This window comes from Solanum pennellii, chromosome 1 (genome assembly GCF_001406875.1).
Source record: "Solanum pennellii chromosome 1, SPENNV200".
Classification (NCBI taxonomy): domain Eukaryota; kingdom Viridiplantae; phylum Streptophyta; class Magnoliopsida; order Solanales; family Solanaceae; genus Solanum; species Solanum pennellii.
The window spans coordinates 106388849-106409682 of NC_028637.1; the positions used below are offsets into that span (position 1 = coordinate 106388849).

Consider the following 20834-nt stretch of genomic DNA (forward strand, 5'->3'; position numbering starts at 1 on the left):
ATAAGCTTCAAAATATTCTAATTTTTGTCCCTAAAGAAGATGTTCAGAATATTTTAAGATAATAAACTCTAAACATGCTCAATTGAAACAAAATTTATCCTTATAGGCAAAAGTAAAACATGGGTATTTTCCATTAATCATAATTTCTAACTTTTTGTCGATTTACAAGACAAACGTTCATGATATTTCACGTGAACTTATTCAATTGATCATAAGTTTTATCTTACGGAAAAAATATTGAAATTTATGTTTGATAGGCAATATAAATTAATGGCATAATACATAAATATGACCCTTAACTTGGCATCAGTTTGCAACTATGACCCTTAATTTTGGATGTGCACAAGTAGGGACTTAAACTTGTATAAAATTGAACAAGTAGACACATTGTGTCTTACATGGAATGATACACGTAGGACGCCACATAGGTCACAAAAATTTCATGTAGGATGCCATGTAGCATGAATGTGTCAATTTGCTCAATTTACACAAATTTAAGTGTCAATTGTGCAAATTTAAAGTTAAGAATCATAATTATCAAATGACGCCAAAAATTGAAGGTCAAGATTTTATTAGGTGGGGATAAAAATTTAAGACCAAACAAGAGGCATTAGGCGTAATCTCCTCTTCTACCATTATAGGCCCAAAATCTCAAGCAATCATTTGAGCCCAATATTTTGGCCCTTCAAATATTTGTAAAAAAAGCCCAGTATTTTTAACGCGCAAAAGACGAAAAGCGTGCCGCCATTTACTTAATGACGAAGCTACGTGTCACCGTCAGATATACGCTATCTTGCGAATTTACATATATATATCCATTTTCATCCGTCTTCGTCTATTCCAATTTCGTTTTTTCAAAAACTTCTAAATTAATTAAAGCTAATCAAATTCTCTTTTTTTTTCCGTCTTTTAGCTTTTCCACTTTTTCCGAATTTTGAATTTTGATTCGTTTCTTCCAATTCAACAATATCTACTTTTCCGGCGATCAACGGTTGATCGTTATTTCAATCATGGGAGCTTCTCACAGTCGCGAAGGTCTAGAACTTTCCGATGAATCGGATTACGAGGACGAAGAGGGAAGTAGCAGAACAGAAAGTGAAGAACAGTATGAAGACGCCGCTGACGATCATGCTTCGATGAGGACTCCACAGGTGAGTAACAAAACCCTTGATGAATTGGATTCCAAACTGAAAGCGCTAAAACTTAAGTACGGTTCCCCGGTGACGCCGACGAATATAAGAAATGCCGTTAAGTTGTACTTGCATGTTGGCGGTAATACGCCGAAAGCGAAATGGATAATCTCGCAGAAGCTGACTAACTATGAATTTGTTAAAACACTGAAAATTGGAGCTGATGATGAAGACGATTACGAATCGTCAAGTGGAGGAGATGAGGGCTTTTGGGTTTTGAAGGTGGGGAAGAAGATTAAGGTTAGGGTTTCGACTGATATGCAGTTGAAGATGTTTGGAGATCAGAGGAGGGTTGATTTTGTGGATAACGGAGTGTGGGCTTTGAAGTTTTCTGTGGATGACGAGTATAGGAATTTCATTACCAAGTTCCAGGACTGCCTATTTGAGAATGTGTATGGAATGGAGGCTACGGAGGCTAACAAAGTGAAGATTTATGGGAAGGAGTTTATTGGGTGGTTAAAACCTGAGGAATCAGATGATGCAATGTGGGAAGATGCGGATTCTGGAGTCTGGAAGGGTAGTGGAAAGAGTCCCATGACGCCGGTGAGGGATAGGCAAGATTTGCTGGAGGAATTTGAGGAAGCTGCTACTGGTGGAGGAATACAGAGTTTGGCATTAGGGGCTTTAGATAATAGTTTTCTTGTGAATGATTCAGGAGTTCAAGTTGTGAAAAATTTCAGCCACGGAATCCATGGGAAGGGTGTTTATGTGAAATTTGATGAGAAGGATAGGTGGTCCGGAGGCTCAAAACCGAAAAAGGCTCTTTTGATGCGTGGAGAAACTAATATGATGCTAATGAGTCCTTTTAAGGAAGGGAAGCCCCGTTCAACTGGACTTCATCAATTGGATATCGAGACTGGTAAAGTTGTTACTGAATGGAAGTTTGAGAAGGACGGGACTGATATTACCATGAAGGATATAACAAATGATACCAAAGGGTCACAGTTGGATCCTTCTGAATCGACATTTTTGGGTTTGGATGATAACCGGCTGTGTCAGTGGGACATGCGTGATAAGAAGGGAATTGTTCAGACATTAGCAAATACGAGTTCTCCAGTGTTGAATTGGACTCAGGGGCATCAGTTTTCAAGAGGAACAAATTTTCAGTGCTTTGCCACGACTGGTGATGGCTCCATTGTAGTTGGATCACTTGATGGGAAGATTCGCTTGTACTCGAAGACCTCTATGAGGCAAGCAAAGACTGCATTCCCTGGCCTTGGCTCTCCAATTACACATGTTGATGTTACTTACGATGGCAAATGGATACTGGGCACGACTGATACATATTTGATCTTAATATGCACTTTGTTTACGGATAAAGATGGGAAGACCAAAACTGGTTTTACTGGTCGAATGGGAAATAAAATCCCAGCTCCAAGATTATTAAAGCTGACTCCTGTTGATGCGCATATAGCTGGGGCAAACAACAAGTTCCATGGTGGACATTTCTCTTGGGTAAGAATGACAAATTTATTTAGCTTTTTAACACATAAATGTTGCACAGCTACTTGCAACTTTCATGTTGCTTGTTTGTTGAAGAGGCTGTATGTGAGGATTCATGTTATCTCCATGAAAATTGTTTTTTGTGTTGTGAGTTCATATAACTTGGTTGTTGCTCCTTCCATGTAAACTCTTTTGAAACTTCAGTAAATGCGATGACCTTAGACTGAAATGATTAGTATGGCATAGGTAATCAACCTCAACTTCAGTAAATGTTCTGAAACCTCATGCGACTAGCTTACAAACTCAACTGCTATTAGAATATTACAGATCTTTACTTTTTGGTCGATTAAAATTTAAGTATTTTTCCATTAAAGAACGTACTCAAGGTGCAAACTTCAATTGCCGTTGAAACTAGCAAGTTTCAGATGGGCGACAATGTAGTATCTTCTTAGTAGAGTTGGCAATAGAGTAGTAGACCATTACACCTCTTTGTCAAGCTTCATACATTTGTCTATGTCACTGGGAGTTATCTTCTTTGTTGCCTGCCCTCTGTCACTGTGCTGCAGCAATTCATTGGAATGGAATATGACCTCCCCATAGCTATGGAATGACAGAAGTATCACTTGAATTGGCGTACATTTTTTACTTGCACAAGATCCACCAAAGACCTGGTTAATGTTTGTTGCATGATAAATTTGTTTGTCCTAGCAACTCTTACCCTCTTTTTGCATGACAAGCTTGGAAGTCTTTTTTTCTTTGTTAGCTGTTTTTATTTCTCTTGTGCAGAATAATACTGTAGTAGCAGTTCATGCTTGTGTTTTACTCATCCTTGAGCTGAAAGTAAGCGACTGATGTGACCTGCCTTGTATGTCATCTTCCAGGTTACTGAAAGTGGAAAACAAGAACGCCATTTGGTTGCAGCAGTAGGCAAATTTAGCGTGATATGGAATTTCCAACAGGTGAAGGACAGTGCTCATCGTTGCTATCAGAATCAGCAAGGCCTGAAGAGTTGTTATTGTTACAAGATAGTGCCCAAGGATGAATCCATTATTGAGAGTCGTTTCATGCATGACAAGTATGCCGTCAGTGACTCACCGGAGGCTCCCCTGGTTGTAGCAACGCCTATGAAAGTTACTTCCATCAGCATGTCAGGCAAGAAGCGTTGACGTAGGAACTAGTTGACTGGTGATTGATTGATCAATGTGTGCAAGAAGATTTATCTAGTGTGTATATAGGGAGGTCCTAGTTATGTTCTTTTTCCTTTTTCAGTCCATAAATTGTGTTCGATTATTTGCGTTTATGTTTGAGAAATTTCTTTGCTTTTTACACTATGGGTGGAATTCTTTATGTCATGCGCGGTTTTATGTCAACGAATGTTTGGATGAAGAAGTGAGTGCGATTCAAGACTTATATTTTACTTTTACAATTGTTTCTGTTGTCCATCTGGTGTAGTGCATGGATAGATCTTTGCACCCTTTTACTTGATCGTGCTCTTATTTATTGGAATCCACAGGTGCAAGGTTGTATCAAATACAGTATAAGTATCAATTAAGTAAGAAATTCTGTACAGTCGGTCAAGTTATAAACCAGTCAACCTGCCATATTTTACTTTTAGAAGGCCTGAGTAGCCATGACTAGTTTTTGCAAAATTTGTCAAGACGTAAAACACAAGCAAACCAAGGTAAAAACAATCACAACAGCATGAAGGGAGGTTTCTAATTCTATGGAATGGTATCTCACACAAGGTTGGGAAAGTTATAGTCGAGATCCTGACATAATAGTTTACACATAAAAAGATGAAATGAATAGTGCAATAGGCGTGCAATGCTTATAAAGCGTCTCTGGCAGCAATTCTGCAGGTTATAGCATCTGCAAGTGACGATATCTCCAGCTCCAGATTAGATATCTTGTAATGCTGTCAAAAATTCGAATTATTAAAATTCATTATAAATAAAGGAAGCAAGATCACCATCAAGAATACGACTTCACCCAGCACCCACCTTTTGAATCTGAGCCTGGTTTATTCTTTGTTCTAATTCCTTCAGGTCAATCTCATTGCCCTTTATGAGTTTTTCTATGGCCACCATCTAGTTACAGAGTAAGAGCACATCATTACTGTCAGGAAAAAAAAAATCAGCTTAGGTGACATAATATTGTTGCCTTACCTCATCAGCCGAAGCACCAAAGCGTGCTGCCAGGATGTAGCTTGTGTTGTCTGCGATACCACATCTTTTCAAAGACTCTGAAATCTACTATGATGAAGCCAAGTAAAAGTAAATTGACCATAAAAAGATAAATCCATTCTATTTCAGAACCCTTGGAGCTTCTTACATGCTTAGATCCCGAGAAGTTGTAAACAAGCTCAGAATGGAGGGTCCGTGTAGTCAGTGAATCCCGTGATTTAGCTACAAGTGCCTTGTGTGCAGCTGCTAAAACAGGAAATACATCTGGGATCTGTTGAAATATGCCCAAAGATGAAATCAGCTACCAGTGAGTGAGCTTTGAAAATGAGTAAAGGGAGTGTGCTTACAAGTGATGCATTCAAAAATGCTACTTCTGGCTCCAGTGTTGCAGACTGCATTAAGTCCAATAGTTCTCTGCAAAAGATGAATCACTCCAATTTGTTTAAACTCATCTAGTAATGTACTTTTGTTTGAAGCATAACTTATTTCTCTGATACTAATAATTCACTTTTGCTGATGTAGTCATTTACTTAGTTAGAAATAAATGCCTGACATTAATTCTCTCCATATATAATGTAGGTTACAGGCTCATAACCAAGTTACGCAATATCTTTTCAAGCTTAGGCCTAAGTGTCCAAAACTTAACATTGAGCGTATTATTTCATTATCTTCGTCAAATACTCCATTTTTCTACACCCAGATAACTTTTCCAGGCATCCAATTCATTTCCTGAAACTTTTGGAAGTATCATATCCGTCAAAGTAACCAAGGATTTACCAAAAAAATGTGCAAGAATACTTCTGAACAATACTTAGCAATCCTGGAAAGCATCCTGTTAACAGTCCAACAAATTTGTAGATGCTATATTCTACAGTATCAGTAAATAGTTCTTCAGGATTGCCAAATCTCTGCAGAAACATGAGATAACGGCAGACATGAGTATGCACATATCTTCATAATGGCTGCACTTGATGTCTCAAGTGTCTTTTTTCCATTAGTTCCAATTGAACAAACTTCTTAACTTCAATGCAATGAATAGAGAACCCAACTTTACAAGTCATAGACTGTGAAACCATCTACTAAAGTTAAGAGTTGAGGTCTACCATGTATACTTTACAAACTTAGATAATGCTTCCCCCTTAACTCTTCATGAATAAAAAATAAAACAGATGGAAGAAACTAACTTATAGTCCCCCATGATAGCTCTTTGGTAGTCCAATCCAAAAGCAGAAAAAAGTGACTAGAAAGTAGTAAGCTTGTCTCTCTGTGACATTAACATCCACGACAGTCATCGAGCCATTTCTCAGTCCAAAGATGGAAAGGAACATGTATACTTTTTAGCAGTGAAGAAAAGCATATTAGCAACAACACAAATCAATAAATCAACCAAGCAGGTAAAAGCTCATTTATAGACTCGCACCAGCTTTTATACGCATCTACCCTTGCATCTTTTCCATGTCTATAACAAACAGGACTTCTAGTTTTCCAAGTTAACCACATTGCTAGATATTTGATTAACTTTAGCATTGAATCTTTTAAGGGAAAAAGAATAAAAATTAGAGAAACTTCAACTTAAGCATCTCTTTTGTATGTGCAACCTGTCTACATATACCTTAAACATAGTGGTGAAACCTCAACTTACGTCCATCCAAGTCCATCAATATTTAAAAAAGATAGGTCCTTTAAAGATATTAGAAAGAAACTTACTTAGAATTAGTAACATCGCTGAAAAGGGCAAGACAAAGGGTGGTTCCACCAACTTCAAACGCCTTCATTGTTAACTGAAAACATGAAATTCCAAATAAAATCGAAAATTTAAACTACCAAAATCAATTGAAAAAGCAGAAACAAGAAACCATGAATTCTGGAAACAGAAGAGACAAGTGACAACCTTGAGGGGCAAAATGAATTGGAAAGAGATATCTTTTCTTTCGCACTGAGCTTAGTTCAAAAAACTGGGAAGAAAACCAGGCTCGTCAGCGGTGGCTCAGAACAACTACTATCTTTTCATTAAGGTGGATTCTTATCGAGTAAATTGAATAATGGTCCCAAATCATTAGGGTGTATTTGTGGGCATTTGATAGTCCGGTTCGATTTCGATTTTTTTAGTACGATGAAATACCTTACAATTGTTCGCCGTTTGCTGGAATCGCGAAAATAATCAAATACAGTCTGCAAGTTGCTGGAGCAGTGATCCCTCGCACTTGGAAAAGAAGGTGCTGCGGCGGCTGGCTGCAGAATGAGATACACAATTGGAATGAAAACCTAAAGGCTAACTGTTAACTGCTCAGTGCAGAAAACGAAACGAAAACGTCAATAGGGAAACTTAAGTAAATATATTATAATAAAAAATTATTTACGATTTATAGCAATAATATTTTTTTACTTGATTACTTTTAATTTATTTATAATATATGTTTAATACGTACATTTTGATATACTTATAATATAATGTGACACTTTTTTACCAAACAAACATCAGATATTTCAAAAACAATTATAACTCAAATATATTCTATATATAATTCACTTTTAATACATATTACAGATTTATCATAAATGATAATAAACAAAAAGTATCGCTAAAGTCAATAATTATTTTTAAAAATGTATTAATTCATGTATTTTTCGACGTCAAAATAGTACCTCTACGCTAATGGGCTTTCCTTTAATTTAAGCTAAGGGTGACCTTCGCCGATGTGAGACTATCCTAACAGTTAAATGTAAGGTTCTTTATCCATTGGTTTGACTAGTTTTTTAATTATGAGCTAGCTTTACTTAATTTTTTCATATGACTTTGGATAATTTTTTTTATATTTGAGCTAATCTTTTTAAGTTAAATTAAGTCTACGATCCATTTTTATATATATTATCGAGCTAGACTCATTTGATAACTGATGTTGCACCTCCATACTAAATTATTCACGCATAAAATATCCAGTCTCAGTGTGAGAAGAATATTGATTCTCACGCATTGATGAACTTCATTTATGACTTGAACAATACTCCTCCATTTAATCTAATTTTTGAGTTGGTTAGATCCAAAATCAATTTTGTTTACCTATCAAACTAATAAGATACTCAATATCAACTTCATACCATCGGTGTTCCATTTAATATTTTCGATATTTGACATTTATAATAATAACTAAAATGTGGAAAGTTATGAATTTTATTTAAGAAAATAACCATCTCTTACTAATACTTAATTATAATTAGAGTTTATATTTTAGATTATACACAATTCTTTACTTCATTAAACATACAAAAATAAATGCAAATGTAAGGTGATCCAATCAATCTCCGATGAATGGAACAATTTCCATCTCTTAATGCCCAAAAGCCTTTAATTCCTTTTTTTCTTTCTCCCCTTTACCAGGAGCAGCCAGGCCTCTGCCTTGTTCTGCCAAATTATTATTTTCCCAAAAAAAATGTCCACTTCCATTTTCCTCCTTTGGCTTGTTAGCATTCCCCTAACAACTCATGCCGCCATTAATGTTAATCAACCTCAAGGTAAATTAATTAACATTGCTCGCGTTTTGTGAATTCAACTGAACCTATTAAAATGTTTACATATAATAAGATCGCTCTCATTATATAAATGTTGTTTCAGGTTTCCTGTTAAATTGTGGTGGAAATGAAAAAATCCAACAAGATTCACTTACATATGGACCGGATGATAGGTTCATAAAAACAGGGAATAAATCAGAGATAAAACAAGAAGGTCTAGTGCCATTGTTGTCTTCTGTTCGTCATTTCCCGGCTGATGCTGAAGAGAAATTTTGTTATAATTTCCCAGTGAACAAAGGAAAAAAATTGATTATCAAAACTATATATTATTATGGAGGTTTTGATGGAGGCACAGAGCCACCAATATTTGATCAAATCATTGATGGTACAAAGTGGAATATTAATACATCGGCGGATTATGCAGATGGCCTTAGCTCTTATTATGAGGTTATTATGGTTGCTCAAAATAAGGTTTTGAGTATTTGTCTTGCTAGAAATGAGCACACAACTTCTGACCCTTTTATCTCAGCTATTGAAGTGTTGTATCTTGATGATTCCCTTTATAATACTACTGATTTTGGGAAATATGCATTGGTTACTCTTGCTCGTCATAGCTTTGGATCTCATGATAAACTAACGTATGTATGCCTTTTTTTTTTACCTCTTCTATCTATTTCTTTGGTAGGAGTAAGGTATGCGTACATTCTATCCTTCCAGATCCCACCTGTGGGATCACATTGGGTTTGTTGTTGTCGTTATATTCTTCTTTTAATGTTTTTTGTTACGTGCATATTAACTGAAATTTGATTGATGATGTTGAACTAGCTTTCCAGATGACAAATATAATCGACATTGGGATCCATTAGTAGACGACAATCCAGTTGTGACAAGTCAAGCCTCGGTAACTCCAACAACATTTTGGAATATGCCACCAGAGAAGGTGTTTGAAAATTCAGTGACAGCCAGTAGAGGGAAGTCTCTTGTGGTAAATTGGCCAAATTTTCCACTTCCTAAGACTTATTACTACCTTGCTTTGTACTTCCAAGATAACAGAACCCCAAGTCTGTATAGCTGGAGAGTTTTTGATGTCTTAGTGAATGGAGTGAAATTCTTTAGCAACCTTAATGTCACAACCAGTGGTGTAACAGTTTATAGCACAACTTGGCCTCTTGAAGGGGAGACGAAGATCACATTGGTTCCTGCGAATACTAGTCCTGTTGGTCCGGTAATTGCTGCTGGTGAACTCTTCCAACTTTTGCCTCTTGCTGGAAGAACTCTCACTAGAGATGGTAATGGTTCTTTTTCTGCAATTTTTTCTAGGCAGTCTTTACTAGTCAGTGACGGAACCAGAACTCTAAGTTGATAGTCGATCGTATGTCTAACTTATCTGTCAATTTAGGTGTTACCCTCTCTAGTAACACATATTTATTGCACTTAAACAGTGTCAGTGATGACCGATTTAAGAAAAAGCTTTAACAAAAAACCTCAAGATTGGCATGGTGATCCATGCCTTCCGAAGGACAAGTCATGGAGTGGAGTAACATGTTCTTCTGGCACGAACACACGAATCATCTCCCTGTAAGTTAAATATTTCTGATTTGATCCACGGTTAATATTAGATCAACTACATACCACTTTTTTGATGCAACATTTGTGCACTTGGTTATGTTTTTCAATAAAGGAATTTGACGAATGCTGGAATTTCTGGAGCATTGCCACCAAGCATATCTAAATTAACTGCACTCAGTCATCTGTAAGCTATCCTTTTATCATATTACATTGCTTGGTTTTGTTATCTATCGATGGAATATATATATACTAATTGTATATGACTCTTAAAGGTGGCTTGGAAGCAATGAACTGACAGGTCAAATACCTGATTTAAGCTCATTGCAGAACTTAGAAACTCTGTAAGTTCCCATTTGTTGTTCTTCATCCTATTCTCTTTCTCTTATGACCGAGAAATCTCAGAGAGCCACCTGTGAATTGTTCCGTAGATAGATAATGAGCCTCTCTACCCTTCTCCACGCAATAATAAAGTTAGATTTTCTTCGTCCTACTTTACTCTAATTCTTATACTAATTTGTATTTCTAACGAATACATTCATCTCCACTGCAATGGAAAAGGCACTTGGAGAACAACCAGTTGGAAGGATCAATTCCTGAATCATTAGGAAAACTACCTAAACTTCGAGAAGTGTATGCTCCTTTGTTTTTTTATTTACTTAACTCAGTTTTTGATTTTGTATATTTGATAATTAATGTTCATCTCTGTAAGTCCATAACTAAAATTTCTGGTTTTATAGGTTTCTCCAAAACAACCGTCTCAAAGGGAGTGTTCCAGGAAGCCTAAGAAACAAGAATGGCATAAACCTTAAGTAAGCAATCTGTGGTCTTGAATTGAAACATGTCACTGTTACCAATTTGATACAACTTCTGATCCTATTGATATTATACAAATACTTGTTGTTTAGGGTGTCGCCTGGAAATGAAGTATCAAGTTAGGGACAGGCGTAACAAGAGAATTAAATGAAGAACTACCAGAACTTGTTACATACTTCAGAAAGTGGACAGAGTTATTTGAGACCTCGCATGAGAAACACAAGTTATAAGATGGAATGAAGGGATTCAGAAGAAGAGCTTTTATACTCTTGGTGTACTTTGTGTATAGCATATAAACATAATCACTTCTAATACTTGAAAAAGAAACACAAAATAATTAGCAAAGTAAAGATATATTTGTACAACAGTCATGACTAGTAATCATTTAATAGAAGATAGATGTTACCATGTTTTCTTTTTTGATTCAAATGAAAGATATCTATAAGCAATTCACAAAACAGTGTCAGATGCATGCAAGATTTGATTAAAACTATCTTACATTTAGTAACAGAAGAAAATTTACAGCTACAGTAAGCATTACTGTGAAATTATATCATTACACAGTAGTTTTTGCAATAACACGCATTAATTAGAAAGTGAAATCAAGCAATACATAACAGCTACAGTCACTAAAGAAAACAAAGAGTGGAGAACCTGAATTGCTGCAAACTTGCATTTCATATACAAACAGTGGATACCAAAAGATCGCCCAGCTGATTAAGATCTGCGGAAGTCAAACTGGTTATATTTGATCTGTCGTCAATTTAGACATCCACATATCTTTTACATTGCATAGACAATCTCTCCACTGCTATCGATATCGAGGTCAGGATCACTCTCCAAATCTTCTTCCATGTCATCGTCAATGTCCAAGCTTCCAGTGAGGTAATGATTAAGGCTGTTGGTCCCAGCAGCAGGAATGGTGGCCTCAGTTATTATCTGCATGATTTCGTCAATGCTCTGCATACGTTGATCTGGCTCCTCAAACTGGTTGTTTGTAGTATTATCCATGAGATCTGCAGGAAGGTTCTTCAAGAACCACTCATGGTTCTTGATCTCAGGGATTGATATCCTCTGTCGTAATGCAAAGATAAAGCAAGATGAGAGAAAGAAACCTCACATAAGAACTGAAATGAAGGAGTTAGTATCTTATAAGGTTACTGAACTATGGGAAATTATCTAACAAAGTCGTTGAACTCCAGACACTTGGTACAAGATTTTCGTTAGACAGACTTGAAGTTCAAATAGTTACGAGCAATGCACCGCAGTGTTACAACACCACTACAAAGACCTCAAATCATATTGAGACTGAAGATCACCAAAGAAATATGAATAAAGGACACTGAAATTATTTGTGGAAGAGATTACCTTTGCAGGATCTGCAACAAAAATCCTTGATATTAGATGACGACATTCAGGAGAGATATGTACATAATCAGGAATTGAATATTGTACGTTCAAGATTCGCTGCATAACAGGAAACGATTTGAGTCAAATAAGACAGATAATGAGGATTTTGCAGTAACAATATGCATAAGAAGTTACCTGTATTGTCTTCCGAAAATTTTTAGGTTCCTCTGGGTCTTCAAAAGGGTATGCTCCCACCAGCATGACATACAAAGTCACTCCACAAGACCAGACATCTGCAATCTGCATTAATTTGAGAAAATGAAGAAAAAGAATTAACAAGATCATCAGAAAAAGAAAAGTTAAGTGAATAAAATAGATTGCAAAAGGAAATGTTAAATCATTGAAATCATAATAAGATGGAAATTTTCTACTACTTATAAATACTGATTTAAATGTTTACTAAAGCATTGTCAAATTGTTACAAACATTAATACAAACAATATGGCTAAGGCACTGTCAAAGTGGCAAAAAGTTTGACCACATATTTGAAGATTGAAATTGTTTCAGTTAACTATTTCAAGTCCTTCAATTGTTAGTATTGAAATGTTGATTTTGCACATTAGGTTCTTATGGTTCACTATATCATTTACTTTATCCAAAAAAGTAACATTAAGTTAGCCTCCTCACAATGATAAAATTGTCCATCTCTCCGATACTTTCCTGTTTAGAAATAAAGAGAGGAACATCAAAAAAACATTACCCATTCAGCATTTCTGGTGAAAAAGGAACATCAAGAAAAGATGTTCTTTTCTAATCTTCTATATAATTTTCTTTTCTTTTTACTTAAATTAAAAAAGATGAATTATAAAAGATGGCTGCATTTTCCTTTAGCCTGAACATAGTCCTGCATAAGTTGAGAAGTCCACACACCAAGTAAGGAACAACACTCCTAAATTTCTGTGTTCCCTGACCAACTTTCCTCCATTGTAACACTGATGATCCACATCTCAAAACGTTCACTTTGTTCTTACTCAATACAACAACATTGTATAATAAATATTGTCATTATACACAAACTAACTTAACAAACCATCTGCTCTAAGTAAGAATAAAATAAAAAAAAGATATACCTTTCCGTCATATTCTTTCTTCAATAACACCTCTGGAGCAATATATGCAGGTGTACCAACAGTTGACTTAGGTTGTGAATGCAACACCGAGGACTGCATATAACAATGGTCAAAATGACGGTAAGGACATATGAATAAAGAAGAAGGGAGGAGAGAAGAAAGAAGCAAACATTTGACCGAATTGAGGTATAACAGCATATATACAACAACGCCTCAATCTCAAACTAGTTGGATCTGCATATGAATCCTCACTATCCATTTCACTCTACTTGGACCGGTTTAATCCAATACTCAATAATTTCTTTTTGAGAATGTCTAATACTCAATAATTTGTTTTCTTTCTTTTCGGGAGGTTAGGAATCAACTTGTGGCAAAACCATAGCAGAGTGAAGAAGACAGTACCTTAGAATATCCAAAATCACAAATCTTTAGCCTTGGTGCAGGACTTCCATCCAGTAATGTATTCTCTAATTTCAAGTCTCTATGGCACACTTGCTTCATAAAAAGAACCAATTGCAAGCAAATCATCAAAAATTTCACAAACTCAAAAGATTTTCAATTACGAAAGCAGAGAAGAACAGTGGACTTACCATAGCATGACAATAACTGACCCCTGATATGAGTTGTTGGAAGAAAAACCGTGCCTAAAATTAGAGTTAAATAGCCTGTAAATATATCCAGGACTAAGTGCCATGACAGCCAAATTCATCTTTCAAAATATTTACCTCATCCTCGCTAAAACGACCAGCATTACATATGCGCTCAAACAGCTCCCCTCCAGATGCAAATTCCATCACAATAGCCAAATGAGTTGGTGTCAGTATGACCTGAAAACCAAATTTCCCATAATTAACTATAAATAGACCCCTATCGAACGACTATCTTGAATGAATATAATACCTCTTTGAATCTGACTATGTTAGGATGCCTCAATGATCTATGGTTGATGATTTCTCTCTTAACATTTTCATCAATCTGCAATTCATAGGTAAAAGTAATTTGCAGAACAAACTACATAGATATTGAAAATCCAATAAAAAGGTGAAATCTCAACTAACCTTCTCACCTCTCTCGATGTACTTAACAGCAACAAGTTCGTTAGTCTGCCTATCTCTCATAAGCCTTGCAACACCAAAATTCCCAGCACCAATATCCCGTACAAGTTCATATCTATCACTATCGTGCATGATCGGTACGTCCATACCTGGTCCTACTGTCACTGCCGTCCGATCCATAGTTCAACACAACCTCTCTCTCTTTTTAACTTGAACAAGCTACCTCTCACATTATTACAACCCACCTAAAAGCGCCTCAATAAAAAAATCACAGCATAAAACAAATAAGAAAAAAGACAAACCACTCTCAAATTGATGAAAAATTATTGAATCAAAAGTGTTACGTGGAGTAAAATGAATCACAGGATGGAGTATAGTTGGTAGTTGTAGACAGGGACGGCAAAAACAAAAAGAACAAGTGATGATAAGCTCAATCTCGTGAAATCTGTACTTACCTTTTCTCTACAGCAAATTAAAGTAGATGATGAGATTGCACTTCTGTTAGGGTTTTGATTGAGCAGACGTGTTCTTCATCAACATATATATATATAAATATCTTTTTTGTTGTGTGCTCAGAGGAGCTCGTGAAGTAAGCTAGCTGCTTTTCTTCTTTATTTCTTTATTAGTTTTTTCAGCTACTTCTTCTTTGGGTTTCCAAAGTGCACACGCAGACATCATTTTTTTTGTTACTTTACTCATTTTGTTGGTAAAAGATAGGTATATGATAATATTATATTCGATATTTATTGATCTCGCTAATTCAAATTCATATTTAGAGTTCAAACACAAAATAATAGGGTACAGTATTGTCTCTTTATGTATAATTGCAGATTTTTCTTGGAGTAAGTTGAGAATAAATTAGTTTAAATGACGAAATAGTCCCTGGATAAGGTTATTACACAGAGCACGAGAAAGCGTCCAAGTGTTGTTGTAGGATATGGTGTCAATTGCACAAATTTTACAACAATTTTTTAGTTTTTTGAGAAAAGGTAGGCATGATCTGTGGAGTTGATTGGTTCATAATTGAGGCAATATGGGGCAGTGATCTATCTATGGAGGGATTGGTTATGTGGGTCACTACTCACCACCATACACAATTATCATAATTACTTGTATTCCTATCGCGTTTGCGTTTGATATTGGTTGTTCATATTATTATTAATAATTTTTTATTTTTATTATATTTAATATAGATGTTAAAATTGTATTAATTGAGTTTGAAAAAACAATGAGTGCTCTGTTATATCAAGTGATTTGGATGCATTTATTCCTTTATTTTTTAAAGTAAATATATTGGCTTCCATTGAAAAAGGTTTAGGGTGAACTAGTTTTAAAAATATATATTTATGATTTATTAAAAATCATATAGAAAAATATGACAATTTATATGAAATGACAAAAATATATTATATTGTCTGTCCAGTAAAAGCCTCAAGAAAAATTGTCTTTTTAATATTCTTCTAGTATACAATGTATAATAAGTATGTCTATAATTAATGTACACGTATAAATAGTTATAATATATCGGCAATAATTAAAAATTATTATGAGTAGAAGGTAAAAAGTATTTTAATGGGCTGATTGAAAATATAAATATCAAAAAAATTATTTGCATTTGATCTTATAACAAGCAAATGAATTTTAACTCGATAAGAATTAAAGAATATAAGCATGAATTTTAATTCAATAATAATTAAAGAATATGTATTCTCATTTTTGTATCTTAATATTTCTATTTTCTATAAAGTCTGCGGCATGATACAAAAAGTGTTAATAATTACGTTAATTTTATATATCGTACAAAAATGGAGAGAATGAGTACTATCTTCTTACAAATTAATTTCTAAAATAGTTCTCATTTTATTTGACTTCAGTTGCCTTTTAACTTATTAGGCATATTAATAAGAAAAATTACACAACTCCATAGTATTAAGATCTAGGTATATTCTTCTAAATTATAAGAATCTATTACAATAAAACAATTTTGAATGCATCAACACACATGTAATAGATACATAAGTCGCGATACATTGCTATTCAGGAAATCTTTACATGGTCTACGCTACAAAATTTCATAGAGCTAAATAAAATAAATAAAAGAAAATTGTGATTTTCATCGATGAATCTTATGAGTACAATTTTATTGTTTTCTTGATTATTCTCTCATAAACTTCTTCATGATTCGAGGGTCTTCAATAGCGTATTACTGAAATGTACAGTGATGTAGACTTTCTTGAGATGTTTTTTTATCTCCAAAAACGTCAGAAAATACTTCAGCATTTCAAGTTGATCTTCGAAAAGAACTGTATTGACCAATCATTTGAAGAACTATGTTAGTTAGTATTGTGGCTTTCTCAAATGCTTGTTGAATGTTTGTTGGGGTATTTTCTGAAATATATTTAGGATGTCCCTTTGAATGTCATGTTTATCCCTATTCTTAGTTGTAAGGGGTGGACAAGGTTGCTTATGATTGGTCAAGATATGTCAATTTGACACTTTTAATGGATTATGTTTGGTTATTCAATTCGACTGCAACTACCCTGTCATTTGCACACGGGACTATATCTATTTGTTCATGGATATCTAGTCATCGTGACACGTGACATGAGTTTGGATCTAAAGCTGAAAGGAATCTTTGACTTGAATTTAATAAAATATACTTTTTATTTATAAAATTCAAATTAATCATTTAAACGAAATGAATATGAATTTAACTCAAAATTTTGTATGAATTTAATTCAAATAAAATTTATATGTCTATAAATAACTCACACATATATCTAAGAGGGGATAGAGATGTATCCGAGAGGAGATATTTGTAAATTTTTAAATTATAGAGAATTCTATAGATTATGATAAAATAAAATTTGTATTTAGGTAATTTTTTTCTATTAATTTGTATTGTTCCGCGAAAATTTTCATAGGATGGAGAATATTTTTAAAAATAATAATTATATTATGTAACTTAAATATAAATTACAAAGAAAGACTTAAAAAGCTCTGATACCATCTTGTCTAATTAGAGTAAAAGAGTTTTTCAATTATTTATTAGTTTTCGCAAGATCTAAAAATTTTAACTTGTATATATAATATTTGTTGACAACCAATTTTGGCCTAACATTTTTAAAATTCGTAACTTTTAAATTTTATTGTTTTAATAGTTCAAAATATATATATTTTTTATAATTTAAAATAAATTTATCGATAACTATCCTTGTTTGTCAACATTTAGAAATTTTTATTAGTTAATCTTAATTATATTTTTTACATAACCGATTGAATACATTCAAATATTTATTTTTATTTTTATTTTGATTGATAATTTTGGGCCACAATTCCAAGCTACACATTTGGGTCCATTGCATTTTTTTTCTATTTAGATTTAGATTAGGTTAAAAATAGGAAGGGGTGGATAAGATTTTTAGGGGGTTATTTTTCAAATTTTCTATTTTCTATTATTTATTATTTTCCGGTGAAAAGTTCACCTGAGTTCCACCGCAATCCGGCAAGTGTACCCCAAACGACCCCAGTTGCTCTAACCCGTTCCTTTCACCATTTTTTCCGGTGGAAAGCTTCCCCCACCACCAAACCTTCAACCACCTGGAAAACAACCAAGAGAGCCACATGAAAGCTCACTGCCAACAAACAACTCCATCACAAAACTAGACCACAACCTCCATCTCCTTTACCACTCAAAGCGAGATACCTCTCTGTTCTCTCTCACAAAAACCAGCAACCAAAGAAAACCCCAAACTAGACCCTTTTCATCTCAGACCCACACTTTCATTTTTCTAGACCACCACAAAATCACCCCGTTACCCTCTCCGACCAGACCCAAAACCTCCGACCCCGAGCCACCAAAAACTTAATATTAGGGGTTATGGTACATGTCAAACTTTAATCAATTTATCTTCACGTATTAGGGGTTATTAGACTATATTTATTGATAATATCACATTTTAAATTTTCTAGTGATATTTATTATACAACTGATATGAAACAAAGTAATTTCTGTATCTAAGAAGGGATAGAGATGTATTCGAGAGAAGAATTTTGTAACATTTTTAAATTATAGAGAATTTTAGAGATTATGGTAAAAAAAATTGTATTTAGTTAACTTTTTCTTTTAATTTGTAGTGCTCCACGAAAATTTTCTTAGGATGGAGAAGATTTTAAAAAATAATTATTATATTGTGTAATTTAAATATAAATTGCAAAAGAAAGACTTAAGAAACTCTGATACCATCTTGTCTAGTTAACGTAAAAGAGTAATTCAATGAAGTTTCAGTTTTTGAAATATATAAAAACTTTAACTTGTATATATAATGTTCTTTACAACAAAATTTAATTTAGCTTCCAAGAAATCAATCTTTAAATTAATTCTAATAGTTTATACATAGTGGTGACACCAAACTTTAATATGATAATTTTAAAGTTAATATTTTTAAGTATTTTATTTCATTAATAGTTCAAAATACATGCATTATCATTTTAATGCAATTTGTTGATAGTTATCTTTATTCTTAAAGTATTAGAATTTTTATTTGTTAATTTTTTTAATATTATTTTCTCAAAGTCGATTGAATACGTACAAATATTATATACTTTTTTATTAAAACATTATTTCTATCTAATTGCATTTTTATATGCAATTAGTTACATTTTTTTTATATTCATTTTACCCGTTACATTTGTTAATATTCATTTTGTTATTTTGCACACTCTAGAAATTCATTCTAATATGAAGAAGATTTTTTTATAAATATTTTTTTGACTGTTAATTTTGACCCGCAATTTCAAGATAGTGGTATTGTACTGTTAGTGGTTTTCAATTCCACATTCAAAGAACAAATTGCTTATTATGTTAAAGGGTGGTGAAATATTTCAGATTAGGGTTGGAAATTTTCAGATTGTTAAAAGTTTCACTTTTCATTATTTTTCAGTCATCGATACCCTGAATTCCGGCTAACTCAGCCTTCATTTTTTGTTTTTCTTTTCCAATGACCAATTAGAAAAACTCTTTGTCGGTTTTAGAGGTCTCCCTATTGTTAAAAGACGGAAATTTAATTTAAGTTTATACTAGTTGTATTTTAAAATTAACCTATGAAGAAATTACCGTCGATTTCCAAGGCCTCCTATGTTCATAAGACGAAATTTTATTTTTAAGTTATTATTTTGTTCATAAATTTTTATTCATATTTATTCATTATTAATACTTTTATTAAGTGTCTTTACGGGTGCATGGAGTTGCTTCCCGTTGAAGCTATTTGAATGAAGTTCGAATTGTATTATTTATTCATTATTTTGTATATATCGATGTTAGGCAAATTTTAAGTCGTTCTTTATATTATTGTGTTATTTTATTATTTCTGTATATCACATGTTGATTATACTTGTATATTTGTTTTATCTCATCCTCAATTTGAAAAAAATGAATTTAGTCGGGACTCACAATTGTAGATTTCGAATGATGTCTAATACCTTCACTTCGAAATAACTTGAACCCCTTACCTAGAATCTATTAGTTTTGCGGATATTTTTTTAATGTTAATTGATTAATTGATTTTCTAATTTATCCTAAAATTAAGTGACGAATTCCTTTAAACTTTTTTTGTCCTTTTTAAACTTCTTGCATTCTTTAAATTATTGTTCATTTTTTTGAATCACTGCGATGTTGCGTGTTCTCGCGAAATATCAACGCCATTAAAAAAATTCTTATAGCATATTGAAATATTAAAAGAAACATTAAGGTAAATTATGTAAAAAGCAAGTCAACAGTTCTTAAACTATTGAATCTATTGTATAAAAATGAACAGAAAATGAGCATTAACTCTTATGTTTGTTTTTAGTTGTCTTCTAAGTTCTAACTTGTTAAGCATATTAATTTTGTAGTGCTCCTCAATACTTTTTAGAAGACAGAGAAGACTCAACAAAATAATTTATCGAGTTTAAAATCAAATTGAGCAAAAAAAACTTAAAAAGTCTTGGTATAATTTTTCTTGTTAAAGTAAACGAGTTATTCGCCATACTATCATTTTTTTAAAAGGTCCATACATTCCAACAAATCTATCTAACATTCTATACAAGAAAAATATTAAAATAATTTTCAACAAATCGATCTATAAGTCGATTTTTTTTATTTGCACAAAAAAGAATAATTATACATTAAAATATTTAGAAATGATACATAAAGAGTATTTTTCTTTAAGACAAGTTAGTAATTGATTTTTTGTATGTTGCATAGAAACAGAAAGAAGATACCTATTTTTTTCCAAAATAGTTGAAGTTTATTTCGTCTTTAATTATCTTCCAACTTATTAAACGTTTTAGGACGATATTTTATAGTGTTTCAAATATTTTTGAAAGAATATAGATGACAAATCAAACAACTATAGACTATAGTAATTTGAGGAGGCCAAATTAGGTTTATAATTTGCCCTCCAACGACCCAAGTCCAGATTTATCCAATCTAACAAAATATATAGGACTTATAATGTAATGTATTTTTAGAAAAAATGATGACTATAATAATTTTTGTATATTCATAGAGTTTAAAATTGTATTTTATGAGTTAAAACGTTATAAATTTAA

General features: G+C 33.2%; 4 protein-coding genes across 7 annotated transcripts; 2 read left to right on the forward strand and 2 right to left on the reverse strand.

The window, feature by feature from the left end:
* Window positions 1-836: 836 nt before the first annotated feature.
* On the forward strand, window positions 837-4062 carry LOC107006728 (protein CYPRO4). The gene is made up of 2 exons (XM_015205247.2): window positions 837-2645; window positions 3515-4062. The coding sequence occupies exons 1-2, from the start codon at window positions 1011-1013 to the stop codon at window positions 3797-3799; spliced, it is 1920 nt and encodes a 639-aa protein (XP_015060733.1). The 5' UTR covers window positions 837-1010; the 3' UTR covers window positions 3800-4062.
* A 153-nt stretch (window positions 4063-4215) lies between these two features.
* On the reverse strand, window positions 4216-7131 carry LOC107006739 (EKC/KEOPS complex subunit TPRKB). Of its 3 annotated transcripts, XM_015205265.2 has the most exons (8): window positions 6939-7130; window positions 6708-6771; window positions 6524-6597; window positions 5164-5230; window positions 4965-5087; window positions 4799-4882; window positions 4634-4720; window positions 4216-4548 (listed from the first exon to the last, which is right to left on the reverse strand). In XM_015205265.2, the coding sequence occupies exons 3-8, from the start codon at window positions 6589-6591 to the stop codon at window positions 4462-4464; spliced, it is 516 nt and encodes a 171-aa protein (XP_015060751.1). In that variant the 5' UTR covers window positions 6592-6597; window positions 6708-6771; window positions 6939-7130; the 3' UTR covers window positions 4216-4461. The 3 variants fall into 3 exon arrangements, with proteins under 3 accessions (XP_015060751.1, XP_015060759.1, XP_015060743.1); XM_015205273.2 differs by lacking the exon at window positions 6708-6771 and having other exon boundaries at window positions 6939-7131; XM_015205257.2 differs by having other exon boundaries at window positions 6708-7130.
* A 1002-nt stretch (window positions 7132-8133) lies between these two features.
* Window positions 8134-11118, forward strand: LOC107008215 (probable LRR receptor-like serine/threonine-protein kinase At1g67720). The gene is made up of 9 exons (XM_015207149.2): window positions 8134-8329; window positions 8430-8964; window positions 9152-9615; window positions 9769-9904; window positions 10008-10079; window positions 10168-10236; window positions 10454-10525; window positions 10633-10704; window positions 10801-11118. Exons 1-9 carry the CDS (start codon window positions 8248-8250, stop codon window positions 10829-10831), a joined length of 1533 nt encoding a protein of 510 aa, XP_015062635.1. The 5' UTR covers window positions 8134-8247; the 3' UTR covers window positions 10832-11118.
* A 69-nt stretch (window positions 11119-11187) lies between these two features.
* LOC107008216 (serine/threonine-protein kinase SRK2E) lies at window positions 11188-14942 on the reverse strand. Of its 2 annotated transcripts, none has more exons than XM_015207150.2 (10): window positions 14699-14942; window positions 14247-14488; window positions 14089-14163; window positions 13914-14015; window positions 13779-13832; window positions 13591-13683; window positions 13189-13281; window positions 12254-12358; window positions 12077-12175; window positions 11188-11782 (listed from the first exon to the last, which is right to left on the reverse strand). In XM_015207150.2, the coding sequence occupies exons 2-10, from the start codon at window positions 14421-14423 to the stop codon at window positions 11492-11494; spliced, it is 1089 nt and encodes a 362-aa protein (XP_015062636.1). In that variant the 5' UTR covers window positions 14424-14488; window positions 14699-14942; the 3' UTR covers window positions 11188-11491. The 2 variants fall into 2 exon arrangements, with proteins under 2 accessions (XP_015062636.1, XP_015062637.1); XM_015207151.2 differs by having other exon boundaries at window positions 14247-14498.
* Between the last annotated feature and the right edge of the window lie 5892 nt (window positions 14943-20834).

What these genes read in the sequence shown, in the direction of transcription:
- LOC107006728 (XM_015205247.2), top strand. Translation starts at nt 1,011, where the DNA reads ATGGGAGCTTCTCACAGTCGCGAAGGTCTAGAACTTTCCGATGAATCG. An exon ending in ATGGTGGACATTTCTCTTGG is followed by an intron (nt 2,646 to 3,514) that starts GTAAGAATGACA and finishes GTCATCTTCCAG; the next exon opens with GTTACTGAAAGTGGAAAACA.
- LOC107006739 (XM_015205273.2), bottom strand. Translation starts at nt 6,591, where the DNA reads ATGAAGGCGTTTGAAGTTGGTGGAACCACCCTTTGTCTTGCCCTTTTC. An exon ending in CATTTTTGAATGCATCACTT is followed by an intron (nt 5,088 to 5,163) that starts GTAAGCACACTC and finishes ATATTTCAACAG; the next exon opens with ATCCCAGATGTATTTCCTGT. An exon ending in TTGGTGCTTCGGCTGATGAG is followed by an intron (nt 4,721 to 4,798) that starts GTAAGGCAACAA and finishes CTCTGTAACTAG; the next exon opens with ATGGTGGCCATAGAAAAACT.
- LOC107008215 (XM_015207149.2), top strand. Translation starts at nt 8,248, where the DNA reads ATGTCCACTTCCATTTTCCTCCTTTGGCTTGTTAGCATTCCCCTAACA. An exon ending in GGATCTCATGATAAACTAAC is followed by an intron (nt 8,965 to 9,151) that starts GTATGTATGCCT and finishes ATGTTGAACTAG; the next exon opens with CTTTCCAGATGACAAATATA. An exon ending in TTAACTGCACTCAGTCATCT is followed by an intron (nt 10,080 to 10,167) that starts GTAAGCTATCCT and finishes TGACTCTTAAAG; the next exon opens with GTGGCTTGGAAGCAATGAAC.
- LOC107008216 (XM_015207150.2), bottom strand. Translation starts at nt 14,423, where the DNA reads ATGGATCGGACGGCAGTGACAGTAGGACCAGGTATGGACGTACCGATC. An exon ending in TCAGTTATTGTCATGCTATG is followed by an intron (nt 13,684 to 13,778) that starts GTAAGTCCACTG and finishes CTTTTTATGAAG; the next exon opens with CAAGTGTGCCATAGAGACTT. An exon ending in AGAAAGAATATGACGGAAAG is followed by an intron (nt 12,359 to 13,188) that starts GTATATCTTTTT and finishes AAATTAATGCAG; the next exon opens with ATTGCAGATGTCTGGTCTTG.